We start from the raw sequence: 21,785 nt of genomic DNA on the forward strand, positions 1-21,785 counted from the left end.
CAATGTTATTGACGTAAATACGTCTATACGGAAGGGTCATTCGGCAAACAAGTGAAAGGAAAACGTGTAAGATATCAACAATGTGTAAATATGGACCAACAACAATGGTCAGCTTGCGTGCATTGTTATGTTACCTAGGAAACGTCATGTTTACTCGGCATTGTGTGTTACATTACTGCCGTCAACAATCCATTTCGTTATTGTGTAAAGAGCTGAGCTGTGAATCGCTTGTAGAAGAAGTGTATCGTAGACTACATAATTTTGTGCTGGTAAAAACGTTTTACAATATCACAAGTACTTATCTTATATAAGAGTTATTACATTACATAGACGTATTTACGTCAGATTTTCCGGAACCGTGGTTCCACTGTAAACTTTTTAAATTGCAGAAAGGGCACATTTTTAGACAACTGTAACTACCTCTCCCTCCCCCACAGGTTCGGAAATGTAGTATGGATATGTCTCAAAAGCAGCAGTGTGACTGCCATATCTACATCTGGGGTGGTATAACATTTTTATATCCGTATATCATAAGATTACTTTATACAGATGTGCAACTAAGTACTATTATTTGGCAACAGTACCGTAAATTGCCGAGGTTTCTCATGTGGTTTTCACATATTTCAAGTAAATTCTCAGACTACCTTCAAATTAGATGCGATTACTTTTCCCCATTTATAATCATTTTCTTTACTTCAAAGCTAAACTATTTCTGCAAACGATAGTGTCTTAAAACAGTTACAAATTTGCCATGCCACTATACTCATGGTGCATGGTATCGGCGAAAGGACTCCCAGTAATAGGAAAATGGGTGGGGTCCAGAGCCGGCAAAGAGAACTGAATCAAATCCCACTGACCCAGTTTGCAGCACGGTTACTCATCTTTAGTATCCGTGGTCAGTAAAGTGACCACAGAGTAGTACGTACCACGCTATTATACTGGTCATTGACTGAGCTACCCGATCAAGAATTATTTTTGAAAATTACTTAATCGTATAATACCTAATCTTACGTCAGCCAGTTACTCGTTATTCTGCGATCGGCGCAATCTTGTTGTCAAAGCGATGTAAAAACATAATTTGATTGTGATTTGGGCGTGGTTAGAACTTTATACATTTACTATTTACTTGCAGACGGAGATGAAATCATTTTAATAGCAACTAAATATAGTTAAGTAATATTTATAATCTATCTGCACATGGCTCAAAACAATTCCAAAATTTATATTATTCCTCATGTAGACAACAGAAATCCACGATTATTTTCTACAGTAAATAAACCCCACATGGTGACAATCAGTATTTTAAATTTTTCTTCTTGTCGGAAAATTATAATTTTTTTTAAAAATCTAAAAATTGAGAACAATTCCATAAATAAGAAATACATTTTTATGTTGGTAAAATCTATTTTCATTGTACTTATCGATTCCATCTGACCATTACAAGTTATTCACTTGACTCTACATAGTCGTGGTGCAACCTATGTTGTTATAATCTGTACGTACAACAATGCAGGTTGTCCAGGGTAATGTGTGTCATACATGCAATGAGAAGTTATGCTTAGAAGTGTTTCTAACGAATTTGCTCACATTTCCTTTCACAGGAGATTTTTGTTACATAAATTCATAGACTGAAGACGGAACAATCTTTGCAAACGTTTATCTTGTTATTGATTCTGTAAGAATTACTATTCTGTTGACGTTTGTTTTAAAATAAGCCAAAAGAAGTAAGCCGATCAGCTGAAATTGTATGCCCCTGACGTCAGAGTCGGCGAACTAAAAAGTGTAATGGCTGCAACGAGTGACAGCCTAACAAGATTCCGGGGTCAGCCGTGGTCTAATTGGACTGATTATTTGGGTCGGGACAGCCCTCTTAGTAAGTAATGAAGTCCTAATATGTTATTCATAATTCCACCAAAATTAGGTTCCAGTATGTTACTTAATACATTATGATTATGGAAGAGGTCATGCACCCGTAGCAGTGCCTGATTGAAAGTTATGCTGCTTTGAAACTGAAACCTGCAATTATTTTTTAGGCGATGAAGATGATCCCGACAAGCCTGTGCCAGATGTTATGAGACTTCCTAAGGAAGGTAAATTGCGTAGTTGTTTAAGTTTAAATCGTAATTCTGCCCATACCTAGATTGATGTTTTGAGGTTAAACAGTTGCATAGTTTAAAAAATGTCAGTGGTTGATATACATAATTCCCATGGAAAGAACAGTGAATTTATTCAATAAATAAAAAAGTTATGTTTGGATCTAAATGTTGTTATGACACTGTTTTGTTTGTGCAATGTGATTAAACTGATTAAATAAATAAATATCACTGCAAATCATGAAATGAAAGCACTTGGGAAATTTGTGCATACTATGGAAATAGAATAGAATATAATTTATTTACATTTCATAGGTCCATTATAGGCCAAAGCCAAGGATTTAGAACCTGTCATAGTACAATTACAGTAAAAAAGTAAAGTTAGTCCCACTATATGCCATGTAGGCGTTTGGGGTGAGAGGAGGTATAGCTCCTCTCTTCCTTGACCTCGGCACTAGATGGGGGTGAGTGGTCAGCATCACGCCCCGGCCGGCTTTACCCCCGGGAAAGGACCCCGGTGCCCATTGTAGAGGAGGCTGGGTGGGCCCCAGAGCCGGTCTGGACGCAGAGGCTAGAGGAAAAATCCTCTGCCCTCGTCGGGGATCGAACCCCGGTCGTCCAGCCCGTAGCTAGACACTATACTGACTGAGCTATCCCGGCTCATAGTACAATTACAGTACTTCTTTCTTATACAAATATAAATACTTGGTTGTGACAGTTATTTACACTTTGCCACAATAATACAGCAAAAGTAATTACACAAGAAAGTCCTGCCATTGTTACTTAGATGTATTTGTAATAGTTGAGAATTCTTGGTGAAGGTAAATTCTTCTATAGAGTAGAAGGAATGAGATAGGAGATACTATTTTAGTGTGGGTCCAAATTTTTCTATATCATAATTTAGACTTTTGACAGTAGGTGTTGTTCACCATAAATGATAGCAAGAATTCACTGGCTAGTGGAAGAATATTATACTTCTTAAATAATTCCTTACAAGAGGCTCTCCTTTTAGTGCCCATTGAATTTTCCCAGAAAGTTATTTCGTATGACATGACTGAATGGAAGTGAGCCGAGTAGACTAATTCTAAAGTTTCAGTTTTTGTGAGTAATTTGCTAGTGCTCATAGCAAAGCATGCTGAGCTTGGTTTAGGGATAATGTGTTGAATATGTTTTGGTCGTTATGAATTTGTAGGCCAAGAAATTTAATTGTTCCAAATTCTTTAATTGTCTTATTTCAGAATTTAATGAAATTTGTTTTTGTCAAAATTTGATGTGAGTTTATTGACTTTAATTAATTTGTTCAAACTAACAAAGACATCACTTGTGCAATTTCTGGATGTGAAAGAATAATATTAATATCATCAACAAAGAGTATAGGTTTAGGCTGAGAGTTAATGGTTGGGAGCAGATCATTGATGTATATGAGAGATAGCAGAGGACCACCCCAGTTAGTATAGGTGTTATTATTTGAATTTGGTGATTTTATTTCTACTTGTTGATTTACAAGTTTGTTTATTTCAAGATATTATCTTAAAATTTGGAATGATCCATTCCCTATGCATCATTCCCAATTCAGCATAACAGTTCTTTTGTTAATGTGCATTAAATAAAGCAAGAAACAAACCCTGACCCTTGATATGTTATACTGCAGTTTGGCAAGCCTGCTGCATTTATCTGTGTTCCAGCACATAAATCTTACAATGGAAGATGCAAGAAATGCGTTCTGATATATGCTCTTGTCTGTCATTACTTACTCTTTCCCATACCTTGGACTGCAACTTATAATGTTTAATGGAACAAATTCTCATATTGTATTATAGCATGCTGTTGTGTGAGTATGTGCAAGTATCTTATACTATTACTATAAAAATTTGTGATTAGTCGTTGTCTTCAACCAATTTGTCATCAAAAAATGACGTCATCAACAATGCCAACAGTTATTTGTTTACTCGGCATTGTTGTGTTCCACAACAATGCCGTGTAAACAAATATGTTGGCATTGTTGAAGTCGACACAACAATGCCGAGTAAACAAATAACGCTTCACAACAAGGAAATCAAAGAATATCAAGTCAGTTGCATTATCACTGCTCCAGAAACAGCACGTCGCATTCTTCAAAATTGACTGACAGTTGGCCTAAAACATCAGGAAAGTGAAAGAAGAAGTTATCAAGTATTTGAAGTACCAACTCCAACAAGGTAAAGTGATACTCATTCGATATATTACGATGATGAAAACTATTATAAAAACTGACTTTATGATCGATTTTGAGACGAAGATTTGCAAGGGTGGGGCTGGACGTAAAAGGTTGACTGAACAAGAACCGTTGGCCTCTGAACAGCGACGTAAAAAACTACAACATGAGACCTATTTAAGAAATAAAGGAAAGCGAAAGAAGACTTATATTGAATAATGTAGAAAATTGACTGACCTAGAAAAGTTGTCCTCTGTACTACGACGTAAAAACTACAATATCAGACCTATTTAAGAAATAAAGAGAAGCGAAGGAAGACTTATATTGATAAACATAGAACAACTTATTCAATAAGAACAGAAGGGAAAGAAACAGACGAAGATTTGCAAAGGTGGGGTTGGACGTAGAAAGTTGACTGACCAAGAAGAGTTGGTCTCTGAACAGCGATGTAAAAACTTAAACATCAGACCTATTTAACAAATAAAGAAAAGCGAAGGGAGACTAACATTAATAAAGATAGAAAAACTTATTCAACAAGAAAAGAAGAGCAGAAGAAAACAAACGAAAACTTGCAAGGGTGGGTTTGGGCGTAGATAGTTCACTAACCAAAACAATTGGCCTCTCAATAGCAATAAAAAATCTTAAGAATCTGAACTAACAAATGAAGAAAAGAGAAAGAAGTCTTACATTCATAAACGCATTAAAAATTATTCAACAAGAACAGAAGAGCAGAAGAAAACAAACGAAGATTTGCAAGGGTGGGGTTGGACGTAGAAATTTGACTGACCAAGAAGAATTGGCCTCTGAATAGCGACGTAAATAACTAAAACATCAGAACTATTTAACAAATGAAGCAAAGCGATGTAAGACTTACAATGATAGACGAGACCATATTAACGACACACGTAGAAAAACGTATTCGGTAAGAACAGAAGGGGAAAAAGAAAACGGAGATTTGCAAGAGTGGCGTTGGACGTAGAAAGTTGACTAACCAAGAACTATTGGCCTCTGAATAGCGACGTATAATCTTAAAAATATGAACTATCTAACAAATAAAAAAAGCGAAGGAAGACTTACATTGATAAACCTAGAAAAACTAATTCAACAAGAACAGAAGGGAAAAAAGCAAACGAAGAATTGCAAGGGTTGGGTTGCCCGTAGATAGTTGACTAACCAAGAACACTTGGCCTCTGAACAGCGACGTGAAGAACTAAAACATCAGACATATTTAAGAAATAAAGAAAAGCGAAAGAAGACTTACATTGATAAACGAGTCCATATTAACAACGCATGTAGAGAAACAGACGAAGATTTGCAAGGGTTGGATTGGACGTAGATAGTTGACTAACCAAGAACAGTTGGCCTCTGAACAGCGACGTAAAGAACTAAAACATCAGAACTATTCAACAAAAAACAGAAGAGAAAAAAAAGAAGACTTGCAAGGGTGGGGTTGGACGTAGAAAGTTGACTAACCAAGAACTGTTGGCATCTGAAAAGCGACGTAAAGAACTAATCCATCAGATATATTTAACAAATAAAGAAAACCGAAGAGAGAGTTACATTGATAAACATAGAAAACGTATACAACATGAACAGAAGGGAAAAAAAAGAAAAAAACAGACGAAGATTAGCAATGGTGTTGCTGGACGTAGAAAGTTGACTAACCAAGAACAGTTAGCCTCTGAAAAGCGACGTAAAGAACTAAAACATCAGAACTATTCAACAAAAAACAGAGGAGAAAAAAAAGAAGACTTGCAAGGGTTGGGTTGGACGTAGAAAGTTGACTAACCAAGAACTGTTGGCCTCTGATCAGCGACGTAAAGAAGTAAAATATCAGAACTATTCAACAAAAAACAGAAGAGAAAAAAAAGAAGACTTGCAAGGGTGGGGTTGGACGTAGAAAGTTGACTAACCAAGAACTGTTGGCATCTGAAAAGCGACGTAAAGAACTAATCCATCAGACCGATTTAACAAATAAAGAAAAGCGAAGGGAGAGTTACATTGATAAACATAGAAAAACGTATACAACATGAACAGAAGGGAAAAAAAGAAAAGAAAAAACAGACGAAGATTAGCAAAGGTGTTGCTGGACGTAGAAAGTTGACTGATCAAGAACAGATGGCCTCTGAACAGCGATTTAATAAAATAAAACATCAGAACTATTCAACAAAAAACAGAAGAGAAAAAAGAAGAAGACTTGCAAGGGTGGGGTTGGACGTAGAAAGTTGACTAACCAAGAACTGTTGGCCTCTGATCAGCGACGTAAAGAAGTAAAATATCAGTTTACAGGAAGCGCTCCGAAAAGATTAGCCATCGTTGTCGTCAAAAAATGACGTCATCAACAATATCACCTTATATTTGTTTATACACGGGGGTTAGTTTATTGTCTTACGTAAGATTTTAAAACACAACCAAACCACTTCGGGAGGTTGGTCAAGTGTTTAAACACCCCATTTGTTGTGGTTAATTTAGTTTCTTACTCTGTGGTTAAAACACTTGAATGAGACACTAAACTAACACCTCTTCGGGACTAACCAAGGTTGGTTGCGTTTTACAAACTTGACCAACCCCCCCTAGGAGCTCCGAAAGGAGCGCCCTGCTCTAGTATTTTAAATATATCTCTCCTGTCACACATCAATTTTATTTTAACATTTTCAGACTTCACCTGTTACTAAAAAAGAAACTCCGCTATAATCAACCCCATTTACCCAAGATAACATATACAAAAACTATGCATATAACGTTTTTAAAATTACATTTTGTAGTTCCTTTTATAACTGCAACATCAAGTATATACTTAATAAACTGAAACTTTGAATAAAATAACTGCTCTGAGAAATATATTATCATGTTATAAGTTCATTTACCAATGCTGCTCCTTTTTTAGTAGGATTTGAGGTCTCACAGTGGTGAGTATGAAGATCACTGTCTTCTCCTTTTTGTTTGATTCCAAATATGCAATTTTAAATAGTAATGCATGTTCTAACGTAATTTTAATAATTATGAAGGTAGAATGTTTCACAACCACACTCACAGAAAATAGAATATCATGACCATATTGAATGACATGCCACATTTTTTTCTGTCATCTGATGATTAGTCATAAATGTGCTTAGTTTTCTCTGAGTTTACTTCTAGACCAACCTTTGTTAGCATCTGGTAGAGATTCTGTTTTTCTTTATGGCATTTGCATTTGTGCTCAATAAACTGACATCAGCATAAACCAGAAGGTGATGTATCTCATTCAGTTCCCAAATCTCTTGGTTTTATTGGACCTTACTAATGGCATATTTTAAAGCAGGGTTTAAAATAAGGGTTATAAACTGTTTCCTCATTCCAGACCATTCTGAATAGGGAATGCAGCAGACAAATCTTCTGTCGCTATCATTGATATTAAATTATAATATTATCAGTTACCCCAAGAACCAGCCATTCTGCATTTTATTAGACTTACATTTTACAATTGAAGAATGCTATTTATCAATGTCCATACTTGATTATTTTTTTACAGATATGGGGTTGTTTGGTTTATGCCCTGAGACAGATACCTTTTATGCTGTTGTCTGTGAAATATGTGAGGCTTGTGTGAAACCTCAGGGCCTGATTAATCATATGGGTGAGTATCAATAGTTTAATTTAAAAATTCTGTTTAAGACATGTAACATGAAGAACCAGTCAGTATTACTGTTCCTCTGCACTTGATCCATCATTCAGTATTCTAGAAGTAAAGCCATTACATTTATGTAGAGGGCTGTGCTCCTGCCTTCAGGTGAAAATACCTTTTCTGTTGGGTCTGACATAAGGGGCTTAATTTTTAGTAGATAGTAAATTTTTGCCTTCAGAAATGTTTTGAACAATTCTACAAGTGTGTAACTGCTGAATGATTGTATATATTTCTATTCTGGAACATTCTGGAGCTATTTCCCCCTCCCCCCACACATATGTGCTCATACATATATGTACACTACATATGTACATCATACATACTTGTTTTTGCATTACCACTGAAAATCTGGTACATGTTATTAGATTTTTAGTTTTCTTTGTCTGCCTTATGCCTTGTGTTAAGGTTTCTAACAAAATTGTTCCTGCATTCTGTTGACTGTGACTTGATAGTGGTGGTGTTAGTAATACTGATAACAACAATAATAACAACAATAAATTGTCATGTTCCAGAACTGTGGCACAAAGCGGATGCAACAGATGCCTTACCCCCTCCTGAACCCTCCGAGAAAGTTAGTAATGGTAAAAGTGGAACAAGTAAAGGAGGTGCTAGCAACCGGCTCAATGTAGGTAGTGTAAAGTTAAGAGTAAAGAGACCATTGACTGTACCATGTTCGAAATTAGAACGTCTAACAACTAGTTTAGAAGAACAGACTACATTGTCAGATGCAGAGAAAGGTACTCTTCCACCCATGGATGTACCACAGCATTCATCTTCTGTTAGTAATGTTCCTCCTACACGCCCAGCTAACCAAGTTTCAGGCTCATCGTCATCAGCACCCTTGGCTCTTTTGCAGCCCGTAGTTGCTCTTACACCACTGAGTTCACCAACTCATATGTCAAATGCATCTCCTTCCACCACAAAATCAAGCACATTGCTGATGACCCCCACTAGTGCCTCAACACCTTCTCTTCCATGTTTAGCAATGGACATGTCCTCTTCTTCTTTCTCAACTCCCAGTCCTAAGAAACGCCCAAAATTAGAACGGAAATGTCTGCCTATAAAGGAGAGAGAATATGATCCAGATAAACACTGTGGAGTATGGAATGGGGAGAACAGCAAGCCCTGTACACGATCCTTAACTTGTAAATCACACCCCTTGTCCATGAGAAGAGCAGTGTCAGGACGCAGCAAACACTTTGATAAACTTCTGGCAGACCATCGGGCAGCAAAGGATGCAGCAATAAAACTTGTCAAGACAGTGTCTACAGTTCCAGGGGTCTTGAGTCAGGTAAAGATCTATAGAAAACATAAAATTCTTTTGTCGATCTTGAAACAAAACTAATTGTGTGAGGTGAAGAAGATTTTTATATTATTTTTTCTTCCTGTTTTGTTGTTAATTAGTTGAGAAGTACAGGTTTATTTTAGTCACACACACACATCACATCACACATGAATTCATATTCTGAATGTGTGAAGTATTTCAGTATTATACTTTGATATTTAACTTTATTGGATGTATTCCTATTCAGTGATATTTGTAATTTTCTAGATACTTTTATATTATGAAGTTTATCAAATTCTAGTATTATATTTTGCATCTAGTCTGAGCTTTTTGAATACATTGTAGTATGTTATTGGATGTGTTTCAGTACAGTTATATTCTGTGAGATTTCAGGCTCACATGGCAGCAGATGCAAAGATGATTGTTTTCTGGGATGTTGCAGCATGTAATCTGGTAGAACTCGTTGTCCTAGCGCCTTTGAAATGTTAGTATACTTCTACCAGACTACATAGCACAGCACCCCAGAAGACAGTCATCTAGTTATATTTTATATTTCATCTGATCTTTTGGAATATGTATAATTCAGCTTTTATTGGAATGAATTTACCTGATCAATGAAACATTATAAGTTTATAAAGCTGATTGCTGTGATATGTTGCGATTCTAAGACTGTTTTCAATTAAATGAAATAATTGTACCTTAAAAAGTTGATGCTCCATAATTTGTTTTCTTAAATATGTAACCATATATAGTGCTTTTGATCAGAATTATTTGAAGCATTAAAACACTTTTGTGTGCTTACTAGTGAGACTTATTACCAAAGAATACTTTAATTTATGATGTAATATTTTACAGTTTACACAGATTTTAAAATTTTTTTTGCATTAGCTAAATACTGTGTTTTGTAACATCAAATTGGTGTAATGGAATCAGTGTCTCCATTGGAAAGCTTGGGATTTATTCAGTCTAATTTGTCTTGTCCTTTGTTTGAAAGTGCTTGTATGGACATGATCTGTTTAACAACTATAGCCACATAAGCATGTGCCACATAAAACAACTTAATAGCTTTACAAGACAAAAACTAATGCAATTTGGTTGACTGTGATACACATTTGATTTTAAACTTAGGGTGAATTCAAATTTACATTAATATTATCTAATTAATTAAAATGTCTTAGAAAATTTAGTGTGCTAGTACTATATTTTGTCTTGATTTTCCATCTATGTAAGGAGGAGGAAGTATGAATGAACATATTCATATTCACAAAGTATAGAAACATCTGCATCATGAACACTTTTGCTAATGAAATAGTCCAGTACAAGAAGATTCCTTGTTGTGTTGTTATTGCTTGATTGGATTACAGTGCCATGCTTTTGGGGGGGGGGGATAAATATTATATTTTATAGGGCTGTAGTGCCTTAATCTTCTATATTGAGTAAATTTCTAAAAATAACAGGAGTTTCTTTCAAACCAGCATGATGCTGCTTCTCCAGTTATATTTTTCTGAAAACAAATTAATAGTTTGTTTAAATTCTGCTATGTAGCAGGTATTATTTTTACCGCCACAGTTAGCTGGTAGTTTATAATTTTTCTTCCTTCTTAACAACCTTTAGTTCTTGTGGTTATGAGAGCAAAATAGATTGCTGCTTTCCTTACATGAGGTCTTGGACACATGGTTTTCATTTCTCTAAAATTAAGCTATGGTAATGTACAAATTATGTTGGGACAAATTTAGAGGGAAGTAATGCAATTGAATATGGTAGTGTTGTTTAATTTTTTATTGTATGCATTTTATTTTGTATATCTTTAAATGGTAGCATAGTTAATCAGTTAATCTTTTGTGTCTGTTTCATACTTTGCAGTTAAAATTATTTTTCCTTTTTATGTGAACTTGATCTAATCATATAGTGGCATCACTTATTGAATGAATAATTGTGTTTTTCAGTATTTCATATGTTTTATTTAGTGGTTGGACCATAAAGATTATGTTAGTTAGTTAGTTAGTTAGTTTTTTTTATTATTACACACACACTCTGGTGTTAATTTCTTGTAAGAGTTACAGATTGAACTAAAATATGAAGATATCCAAGAATTTGTACCTGCTACATTGGAGTATAACTTTGACACTGGTCAAAGATTTTGATTTAAATTTGTAAACAGAAAGTCCATGTTGTACTCAAATTGAGGCAATAGGACAGTAATATTTGCAGCAAGATCCTGGTGGAAGATCAGCCATGTCATAGTAGAGTAAAACTCCACTTCAAAGAATTTTTCTGCCAGGCAGGGATAAATGTGGATTGATGACCAGTAGCCACATAATGAGGAAAGTGGGTACAGAGTCAAAGGCTCGATTGCTTATCTGTATTTGATGATCACTCCACTCCACTTTATCCCTGATGAGAGAGGCACGATTGGTCTCTGAAATGTAATATTACACTATAGTGATGTGGCTAATTGCTCCAGCATATTTTGTTGCATTATATAGTTTTAATGTTTAATAGGAACAGTTAAACAACTTACTCAAAGTTACTTGAATTTTTTCACTGATAGTTACTATAACAAAGTCTGTAATAATTTTTGTCAAATTAAATATTTCATTTACATGTGCAATTCTTTCCAGACTCTGAGTAAACTGAACCTTTGAGCTTTTATTAATTTATTGTGTTCAGGATGCGAACCAAGTCTGCATTTTCTCTTTCTTTGTTCTTATATTCTGGTTTTAGGTACTAACCCAGCATTTCTATGAGATAACTTAAAAATGGCCAAGAATATATGGATTTTCTCCATGTATCTTGAAATTTCGTGACTCCTTCAGACAGTTGCTGAGTGTAATAGCTACAGATAGGATTGTCATTATCATACAGTTTTTTATGTGTTAAAAGTAAAATTAATAATTCTTAATTTACTTGAAGACAGTGTTCTAAAATGGGCAGTAAAATGCTGCTTATGGTGGCACATTTATTATGTAGATGAACAAGAAGGATAACCATGTTTTATACTTTAAGCGCTTAAGTGTTTGATATTTGTGTTGTCACATGGAACTATTAAACATATCTCAGGAACTTGTAATATCATTGTTGATGTAACTATACACGTAGGAAGCTGTGTGGTTGATATTCATATATTGGCAAATAATATTTTACAGTATTTAATTTTAAATTTGTCAGAATTTATGACATACATATTTCACATTGTGCCATGCTGATATGTTTAATAAACTATTTATTGCTACATTTTCCCAAGTTTTGGATACTTAATTGCTCCTATTTCATTGTTTCAGTCACCTCCTCAGGAAATGGATACAAACCAGGCCTTGTCACCATCTCCACATGGGCGAGTTGGTGGAAGCTTGCCGTTAGACGTCCCTGCTTCTCCTCTTCCTGCATCTCTGTCTACTCCTACTTCAATCTTGACACCAAATTCTGCTCCACTTGTAACTTCTGTTCCAAGTCCAACTGTGTCTGCAACCCCATTTCTTAGCTCTCTTGCAATCACACCTCTGCCTTCCCTTCCAGATCTCACCATTGACACATTTGAGAGTCATGTGGTACCAGCCCCAGCTTTGAAAGCACCACTGTTGAGCACAGTGTCAGTGGCGAGAGATTCTCCAGGACTGGGAAATTCTCCTGGCCCACCCATGGGACAGCCACTAGTAACGGCTACCACAACAACTGTGCGGGCTCCTTCCCCTATAACAACAGTCACTGTTTCTACCCTATCTGGCATACCATCCCTTCCTTCACTGTTATTGCCTGTTACAGGTTCCATCTCACACAATATCCCAATGTCCCCTCGATCTCCAAGCATGATTCCAACCTCTGTGACGTCTCTAAACACAGACATGGATAGTAACTGTGCCCCTCTTACCTCCCCATCAAAAGATCTGACTGTAGTTACCATACCTTCCTCTCAGTTACCAGCATCTTCTTCAACTCCTTCTATTTCCCCAGCTTCTGCCCCACAAGCAGTATCCACGCCTACTCCTGTACCAGCAACTTCTTTTCTTCCACCTCCTACACACATATTTCCATCAATGCACACTCTCACATCTGCTGTTCAGATGTGTGATTTCCCTGCACTCTTTGAGGATGTAACTTGGTTGAAGAATCATCCACGCCCATTAGCGGTGAGTAACAGTGCCCTACTTATACTGGCAAGATTGTTTTCATTTGTGTACAGTGGGCCATATAAAACTCCAAAATATTTATGGCCAGGCAAAAGCCTCTACATCATAAAGCTGTCTGAAAGAAGAAAATTATTGGTGCTTACAGAATATAATGCAACTAATTAATTTAATTCCTCTTTAACAGTCAGTTTGTTTTCTCTTAATTTTACAAGATGGAGGCTTTCTGTAATTTTCATATTTGCTTTGTATATAAAATATATTAAATTTAAATGTTATTTAATATCACCAACTGCTTTGAAAATTGCTTTGTTTCTTTTTTGCTCAAGACAAACCAGAGCGGGGCTTTTTAACGCAGTAATTAGCCTTCAGGTTTTATAAAAATTGGGAAATTTATTAAATAGCTGAGCATACTGTTAGTTTATCAAGGGCGCTGCTCCATGGAGTTAGTTATACATATTACAGTCACATCCAGTTATTGTCACTGCCTTATTCATGTAATAATACACATTTGAGTCTGTACATAAAATGGTATATTTACATTTGTTTGTTTGATATAAATTATTCTCTTTTGTTGTCCTTATCTGCAGGACAGAGCATTCAAGTTAATTGCATTTGCCTTACTAGACAAAGTGCCCCTTCTTGTCTCCAACTCTTGTTTTAATTTTAGTATCTACTCCAAAGGAATCAAATATGGATTATTATATTAATTAATTTTCAAGGTTAACTTTCATTAACCCATTCACATCCACCACTGCCTTGTGATGTTAAAATATGTTGCATTTATGCAACAGATATTGTCTGATTCTGACAGAAGCTTCAACTTTTAGAAAGTGAAGTATATATAAATTGAATAGAAGCATTTTTCCTCCCAGCCAAAATGCTTTTGTTAGTCTGTTCAGATATGCCCACTTTGCTCACAGAATTAAACTGACGTTTGTGATTCCACAGTGAATTTGTTAATAGAAACTGAACACACAGAAATATGACACCCAAGTTCAAAATCTGAAAGTATAACCATGCATTATAAATTAGAATGAGGAAGCGGGTGTTGTGCTGGAGTTATGGACAGTGGCTAAGAGAAGTGTAACAAAGCATTATTCACCATACACATATTTGAAAATGGAATTCCTCTATTTGATGAATTCTAAATGACTAGTGTCAACTGCAAGCAAAACAGACAGTACAAGTACAATGAGAAATATAGCCAAGGAGCCTCAGTAAAGCCTGTTCTTGATTTTTATGACTTGTAAGTTTGCATGTAATAACCTTATAGAAGGTGCTGAGAACATCTCTAGTTGTGAGTTCAGTATTAATGTGACGACTGAAGTAAAATTAAGTGTTTGTAGGTGAAGATGCTTGTTCTTTGCTATTGCCAATGTTTTGGACATTAGTTGTTTAGTGGTAAGATATAAAGCTTCTCTTAACTTTGATGTAATTTTTTATGCCCAGTTTACATGAAGATGAACAATAATGACCTGTAGTTTCCCATGGGTGGTCTAGATACTTTGTGTCTTGGTTTATTTAATGACACTTTATCTCAGGTGCTTAGGTTATGTAGCATCAAATGGGAGGATTGTTGTCAGTGATGAAGTGGTAAAGATACAGAAGGAACTGGTTGTGTTGTAAGCATTACTATCTCAACATTTGCCTGGAGGGATTGAGGAAAACCATGAAAGTCTCAGGATGGTCAGCTGCTGGGCTGAGAATCAAACCTGGGAACTCCTCATAGCAAATCAGAACCACTTGACTACAACATTCAATGTACGTAGTTTATGGCTATGTAATTTTTTCTGTTAAAACGTACAACTCTAAAGTTTGTGTTTAAGTGGCCGCAGGTTTGAAGTAGTATCAATTCTCAGTGTAAAAATATAACTACAAGAATCTCCAACCATTGCCATCACCATCATTACAGTATCTATGATATGAATTAAAAGAATGTTGTATGTATGATTTTCAAATCGATCAACACTACTATCCCAATGAAGTGTTAAGATCTTTAATTAATTCCTTTTTTCAAAAGATAATTTTTTTATCCCTTAACCATGCCATTTATATTCACTGTATCCTGATGCTATCATACCATTTAATTTAAATACCCTTTGTATACCATGTTTTAGTATGTTTAAGTGCAATATATGGTGCAGAATGGTGTCAGGTGTGTCTGTTGTGACATGTTACATTATAACATGAGGGCAAAGAACACATAAATAGTTATAAATTAACAGTGATAGAATATGACAAGCACACCTCAAAGACAGAAGTCAATTATTAAAAACAAGCATTAATTAAAATAGGAGATATTACTTAAATGCCATACATTAATTCCTTATTTTTATTAAGTAGCCATATTACAATAAAAATCTAACTTATAATTATGAAATTGTAGGCTTAATACAGATTTGAAACTAGCTTCATCTCTATCTTTACAATTTATTACACTTTGTTTTCTTCCACGTGGACAGTTTTATGTTATACTCTTCATTAATCTTTGTTGTACAGATACAGAGGATTTAAATCCCCAAACTAATGGACTGACAGTAACCATAGGGTTTACAGTGTACTGTGACATACAGCCGGCTGAATTATGTGTAAATAGTGGTGCATGGTTAAGAACCGTTAAAATTTTCCCTTGAATCTAAAAAAATGTGCAGTTCTTGAGTTATTGCTATAGGAGCCCATACTGCAAAAAATGTAGACATTCATGAATATGTTTTTCTCCATCTAGTGACAAAGTTAATAAAGTGGGGAGCTATACCACCACTACCCCATATATCTTCATGAGGTGATGCTTAATTAAACACCAGGGACAACATTACCATACCATTACATTCTAATAGTTCACACATGAGTTTTAATTTGTTGGATTTTACTTCTTATTGAAAACTAATTTTGCCGTAAAGGGTAAAACAGGCACTGAAAAGAAATTCTAATGGGAATGTATGGGTATTATATAATGGAAAATAGAACAATTTTATTCTTACCAAGGAGCTACATAATCTGTAATCTAGTATTATTAGGGTGAGAAGTCAAGAGAGATGCCCACATGGTGTTTCTACCCAGAAGGCCAACACTAACATCTTTATTGCTGTGAGAACTTGAAATATTACAAGAAAGAGATGGGCTAGATGTATAGTGTGCATAGGGAAACAAATTCCAACATTATGGTTGGAAAGCCTTATAGAAAGACCAATTGGGAGACTAGAGGCATAGGTAGGAGGTTAATATTGAAACAGGTCTTACGGATAGAAGTTTAACTAATTTTAATCTTTGGCAGTGGTTCATTTGTGATATGGATACTGCTTTTGAGTGCTGACACTGTTTATGACATACATCCCACCTTCTATATGGTGCCAGCACCCAAAATCATGTTCCACATCAGGTAGAGATTTTGGAATAATATCTGAACGATTGATTTGTGTAGGCATATCATACAAGATTTTCTTTTGTTGCAGGTGTGTTCATTTTCTGGACGTAAAGTTGGAACTTTGGTGTGTAATACACGGAGACTGGAAGTGGTTCGTGAAGGTCTGCGGGAAGCCCTCACACATGGTCCAATGCGGTCACCACTTAATAATGATTTCTATGGAAATACAGGCACAAACCATGCAGCAGGAACCATTAAAACAGTTCTTACAAACATTTATGCCAAGGGCAGCTTTCTCAGCCCAAGTGGAAATATAATACTTCCTGGTGTTGGGTTATCCAATAAAAATCACAAAGTACCAATTCTCCCCACCCCATCTCAGCGCAGTTCATCAGCCAATATTACAGTCCCTAGTGCTCTTAAAACAGTGTTGCCAAATCCACAACATGTGACAGTCAAAGCTGCCTTAAATCACAATGTGACATGTAACAGCGATACCATTAAAAATGGACAGTTCCATGTTCCAAACATTTTGAGTGGAAGTCTCAAGAGGCATGCAGAGTCGTCAAAATCATGTGGGAATATGAACTCCAAACGAGCGAAACGGAAACACACCCAAAATGTGAATCCTGCAGAGATCATTAGCAGCTTATTAGCAAGGAAGAACAGCCGTTTGGGAGGCAGGGGAAATTCTTTGCCACTTGTGACTGTAGCCATTGCCAATGGGCTGGCAGGTGGTGCAACACCAAATCAGAGTGATGCAAGTGAATCTAAAAATATTTTAAGTTCACGTGGTGGTGTTACCTCAGATTCCTTACGGGCAGATCTCCCTAAAGGAATATCGTCTAGTAATGTAAACCAAATTTCAGATGGCACAACAAATGCAACAAATGCAAAAGGTAAGTATCCTGTGATAAATGTGTCCTATAAGCTAGGGATGTAATCTTGGAAGATGGTATGGATATACATTTGAAACATGAAGTGCTTTACACTACTCAGCTTTTCACATTTATGTGTTACTGTTGAAGTATTAGAAATGCATCAGTACAGAAGTACTTTAAGATTAATTAAATTGTTCATAAAGTAAAAGTAAAGTCCCACTATACGCCATGTACGCGCTTGGGGAGGAGAGGACGTATAGCTCCTGCCTATTCTTAACTTTGGCACTAGATAGGGGTGAGTGGTCAGTGTCACACCCTGGCTGCGCCTAACTCCTGGGAAAGGACCCCAGTACCCATTGGATAAGAGGCTGGGTGAACCCTAGAGCCAGTCTGGATGCAGAAGCTAGAGGAAAAATCCTCTGCCCCTGTCAAGGATTGAACCCTGATTGCCATGTCTGTAGTCTGTCACTATACCTCAGCTCCTGTTAAAGTTTTGATTGGTAACAATTTGTGAAGTCATGACATATTTCAAATTATAAATGTCTGTTTATGCTATAAGAACATGATATACAATGAAAGTTCTCCTGTTAAGACTGATTCTTTTGTCACCTCTTTTAAAGAAGGATAGTAAGCAACGGTGTTTGAGAACAAACAAAAATGATTTCTGTCTACTGGGTTGTTGCAATTCATCGCCCTGATGACGGAGGCAGTATGACCTCAGAAACGTTGGTAAACATCGACCAGACTACACAGCGCAACAACCCAGAATACAGAAATCTTCATACTCACCACTGTGAAAACCTCAAATCTTACAACAAACAAAAATGTTTGTGTTTAGGAGAGATAAAAGTGTGAGAATGGAGAACATTCTGTCTTCACAAATTCTATGGGTGAGGCAGGTAAGAGTACGCACCTAACATGTTTTTGGTTTTTAACATTACATTTTAATTAATGACTGGGAATAATATATATTGGCTACATTCTTTCATTCTGTAAGTTAATAATGTTGCATGAAAATGAAAGTTAGATTCACACGAAGAGAGCAATGAAGAATATTAATCGAAATACTGAAAATCTGACTTTAAACCAGCCACTTGGGCTGTCCAGCCTTGTCAAGGTCATACAGCAGGCATTCTACTGGCCATTAATAAAACATCAGTAGAGTATACCATTATTATTAATGATCTCCCTCTCCTTTCTTACTGTGAATTACTTTGTTAAACTGACTTGTGCTGGTGTTAACCATTGCTGTCGTGTCATTGCACGCATCACTATGAACAAGTGGTTTAACAACTGGAGTGGAGCAAATGCTTGCTATCAGACTTATGGAAACTTTCATCCATCCAACCCTCCTCTCCATTCATCCCTCATTTGTCTAGCAAAATAATCTGTTTGTATAGTATATATTTTTTAAGAATAATTTTAGTATTGTACTTTTCCTTTATTTTGGTCTTGTAGGTGGCTATTTTATATGAGCTGGGATAGCTCAGTCAGTATAGTGACTAGCTATGGGCTGGATAACTGGAGTTTGATCCCCGATGGGGCAGAGGATTTTTCCTGTAGCCTCTGCATCCAGACTGTTTCTTGGGCCCACCCAGCCTCGTGTCTAATGGGTACCAGTGTCTTTCCCAGGAGTAAAGCGTGGCAGGGGTGTGGTGCTGACCACTCGCCCCTATCTAGTGCCGAGGTCAAGTGAGTAGGAGTAATACCTCCACTCCCCTCAAGTGCCTGTTTAGGTGTGGAGCGGGATGTCAAAAAGAAGTTGGCAATTTTATGAACTTTCATCCAACAAATTCTGTATGTACATCTTATTTCTGTCACCCAAGCTACAAATCCAACTGCTCTAACAGTAGAAGAAGCAATCACAGCTGAGTATTATTTATGATTTCAGGTTCAGTTCTTGACCTACAGACCAGCTGTCTTGACATATTCTATGTGGTTTCTATCAGTTTTCTTCTGTCAAGCTAATTGTAGGACATTACCTTAAAATAGTTAAATAAACTAAGTAAGAAACAGTATTAGGAGCTTTCTGAATATTCAGCATGGATATGGATGACTGTTTACTCTTTCAGCAGTCTCTTCGAATATTCAGAATGTTCGGATAGCTGCGAATCCCAGTACAGTTCAGCTGGCTACACCTCAAATTACATATCTGACAACTGGACCTGTCACTTTCCAACAAATTCCTGTATTAAGTCCTCAGGTAAGTTCAAGTTTGAAGATACAGTGTGATGTTTTGTTCTGTATTAAGTATGGATGTATGTCCATTCTGGATAACTTGGAACTTTCTTCAGGTAATTAGCCAAATCCAGTTGCAGTCAAAGAATGGTGGAGGCAATCAGTCAATCCCATTGAAGCTGGTGAGTGGGAGCGGAGGGGTGAATCTGGCAGCGGCTACTGCTGCAACATCAGGACGCAGTGTAGTTCTCCATCAGGATAAAGATCATGCTTCCTCTGAGTCTTGATTTTGAGTTTTATTGCAAGTCCAATCTCAGGAAAACCAAGTCAGTGTGTTGTCCAGTAGAGATTGTTACATTGCTGTAGCCTTCTTGATCATGGTTGTCATGTACTTCAATATGTAACTTCATCTTTCCAGTCTGATATTGGCATATAAATTTATTGTTCTGGAACTGATAGAAATGGATGTTTCTGGCATAGTACTTTTATGTAATAAACTTGAGTCAGTATATGTACATATTATGAAAATGAATTGTGAACACCTTTTCTTTTCAGAATGCAGTATTTATTTGGAATTATATAGTACTAAGTTTTTTATCTTAATTTTTTGTAAGAACTGTATATATGTTTTAATTTGCACTGTTAGGAGAGAGAACCCCATATTCTGTATTCCCACCTATTTTTGGTTCATACATAGTTAAATTTAAAGAGACTGATCAATATACTAAAACTGCATTTCAATATATATGTATATGTATGTGGTTCCATTAGGTTGTGTGTATAGTGGTTTGCTTGTTTTGTGTGTAAGGTGATTTTTTTTAATCTGTATGTCAAGTATTTAGTCCATTTGAGGTGCTTTTGACCTGTTGCTTGTGGTGTTACCACTTACACTGGTGGTGGAATTGTAAACTAGAAGAGCTTTCAATACCCAGACAAACACACAAGAAAAACAGTTTGTGATTGAACCTCGAGCCAGCTGTGATATTATACTATGAAAAATAGAATGTCTTATGCAAGTGATATTATGTCTTCATCTTCCTCCATAGTAGAGCAATAGGACTCTCAAAAACCAACTAAACCCGCAAAGTGTTCATATTTTGGTACGAGGAGCCACATATGTCAGTAGGCTGCTTGGGCCACCATTGTTACCTCAATCATGAGAGTTTTGTTACTTCTCCTAACTGCTTCCTCCTCCCTTACAAGTTAGAATTTGACCAAAGGGTGGAAATAACGTTCACTATGTTTTGTGGAATTGGCACATATTGAGCTGATTGAAGGTGGTTGGCATTTTTGAATATTGGAGTATACATAAATCATGAATTTATTTTCTGTTTAATTTTACAATGTTACACATGAGTACTATTTATATGAAATATAGATTTCTTTTGCATACTGTTTTTTTTAATTGTTGATGTTTATTCTCCACTACTAGGGACATCAGATGCTAATTTTGGTGGTTTAATTTTTATACTTTGTGTATTAAAGAACCAAATTAAGCATTGAGAGGGTTTATTTTTGATGTGTCAACTTTCTTAATGCTGTGATGATATGCATACCAGTCCTTCATTTGGAAGTTCCTTTTTCCACTAGTACATCAAGAATAAGGACTAATGGAGTAAATGTAAAAAACATCATCTCCAATATCTAGATGTGTTCCCTTTGCTGCTTTTGTTCAGTTAGTACATTTCCGTATATAACTTTATCATCAGTTTTGTACATCTAAGATTAAGTGAATCAATTTCTCTATGTGATTAAGATGTTTAAATTTGTGTTATAAAATATAATTGCAATCTTTATTTTGGAAATCGTATTGGAAATAATCTTATTGGAATATGAGTGAAGCATTTAATAATTATTCTACACATGTGATTATAGTTTATGTTCTCTTTAGTGGCAGTGTATCATGTAGCCATGAGAAATGCAATCCAGAGTATAGGCTGACTCTGGCATGTAGTATTATTCTGCATGGTCTGTTATCAGGTCTCTCCATTCAGAAAAT

The 21,785-nt window shown here is 36.0% G+C and overlaps 1 protein-coding gene across 7 annotated transcripts; it reads left to right on the top strand.

Moving 5' to 3' along the window:
* The first annotated feature begins 172 nt into the window (after positions 1–172).
* Positions 173–21,176, top strand: LOC110830223 (uncharacterized). 7 transcript variants are annotated; one of them, XM_022064860.2, is made up of 9 exons: positions 173–269; positions 1,602–1,873; positions 2,034–2,090; positions 7,799–7,903; positions 8,464–9,242; positions 12,518–13,363; positions 16,816–17,626; positions 19,681–19,811; positions 19,903–21,176. In XM_022064860.2, the coding sequence occupies exons 2-9, from the start codon at positions 1,786–1,788 to the stop codon at positions 20,071–20,073; spliced, it is 2,988 nt and encodes a 995-aa protein (XP_021920552.1). In that variant the 5' UTR covers positions 173–269; positions 1,602–1,785; the 3' UTR covers positions 20,074–21,176. The 7 variants fall into 7 exon arrangements, with proteins under 7 accessions (XP_021920552.1, XP_087211884.1, XP_021920554.1 ...); XM_087355758.1 differs by having other exon boundaries at positions 19,684–19,811; XM_022064862.2 differs by having other exon boundaries at positions 1,716–1,873.
* Positions 21,177–21,785: the final 609 nt, after the last annotated feature.

This window comes from Zootermopsis nevadensis, unplaced genomic scaffold (assembly GCF_977971745.1).
Source record: "Zootermopsis nevadensis isolate Lab colony 2312 unplaced genomic scaffold, Znev_1.0 Znev_ptg000025l, whole genome shotgun sequence".
NCBI lineage: Eukaryota > Metazoa > Arthropoda > Insecta > Blattodea > Termopsidae > Zootermopsis > Zootermopsis nevadensis.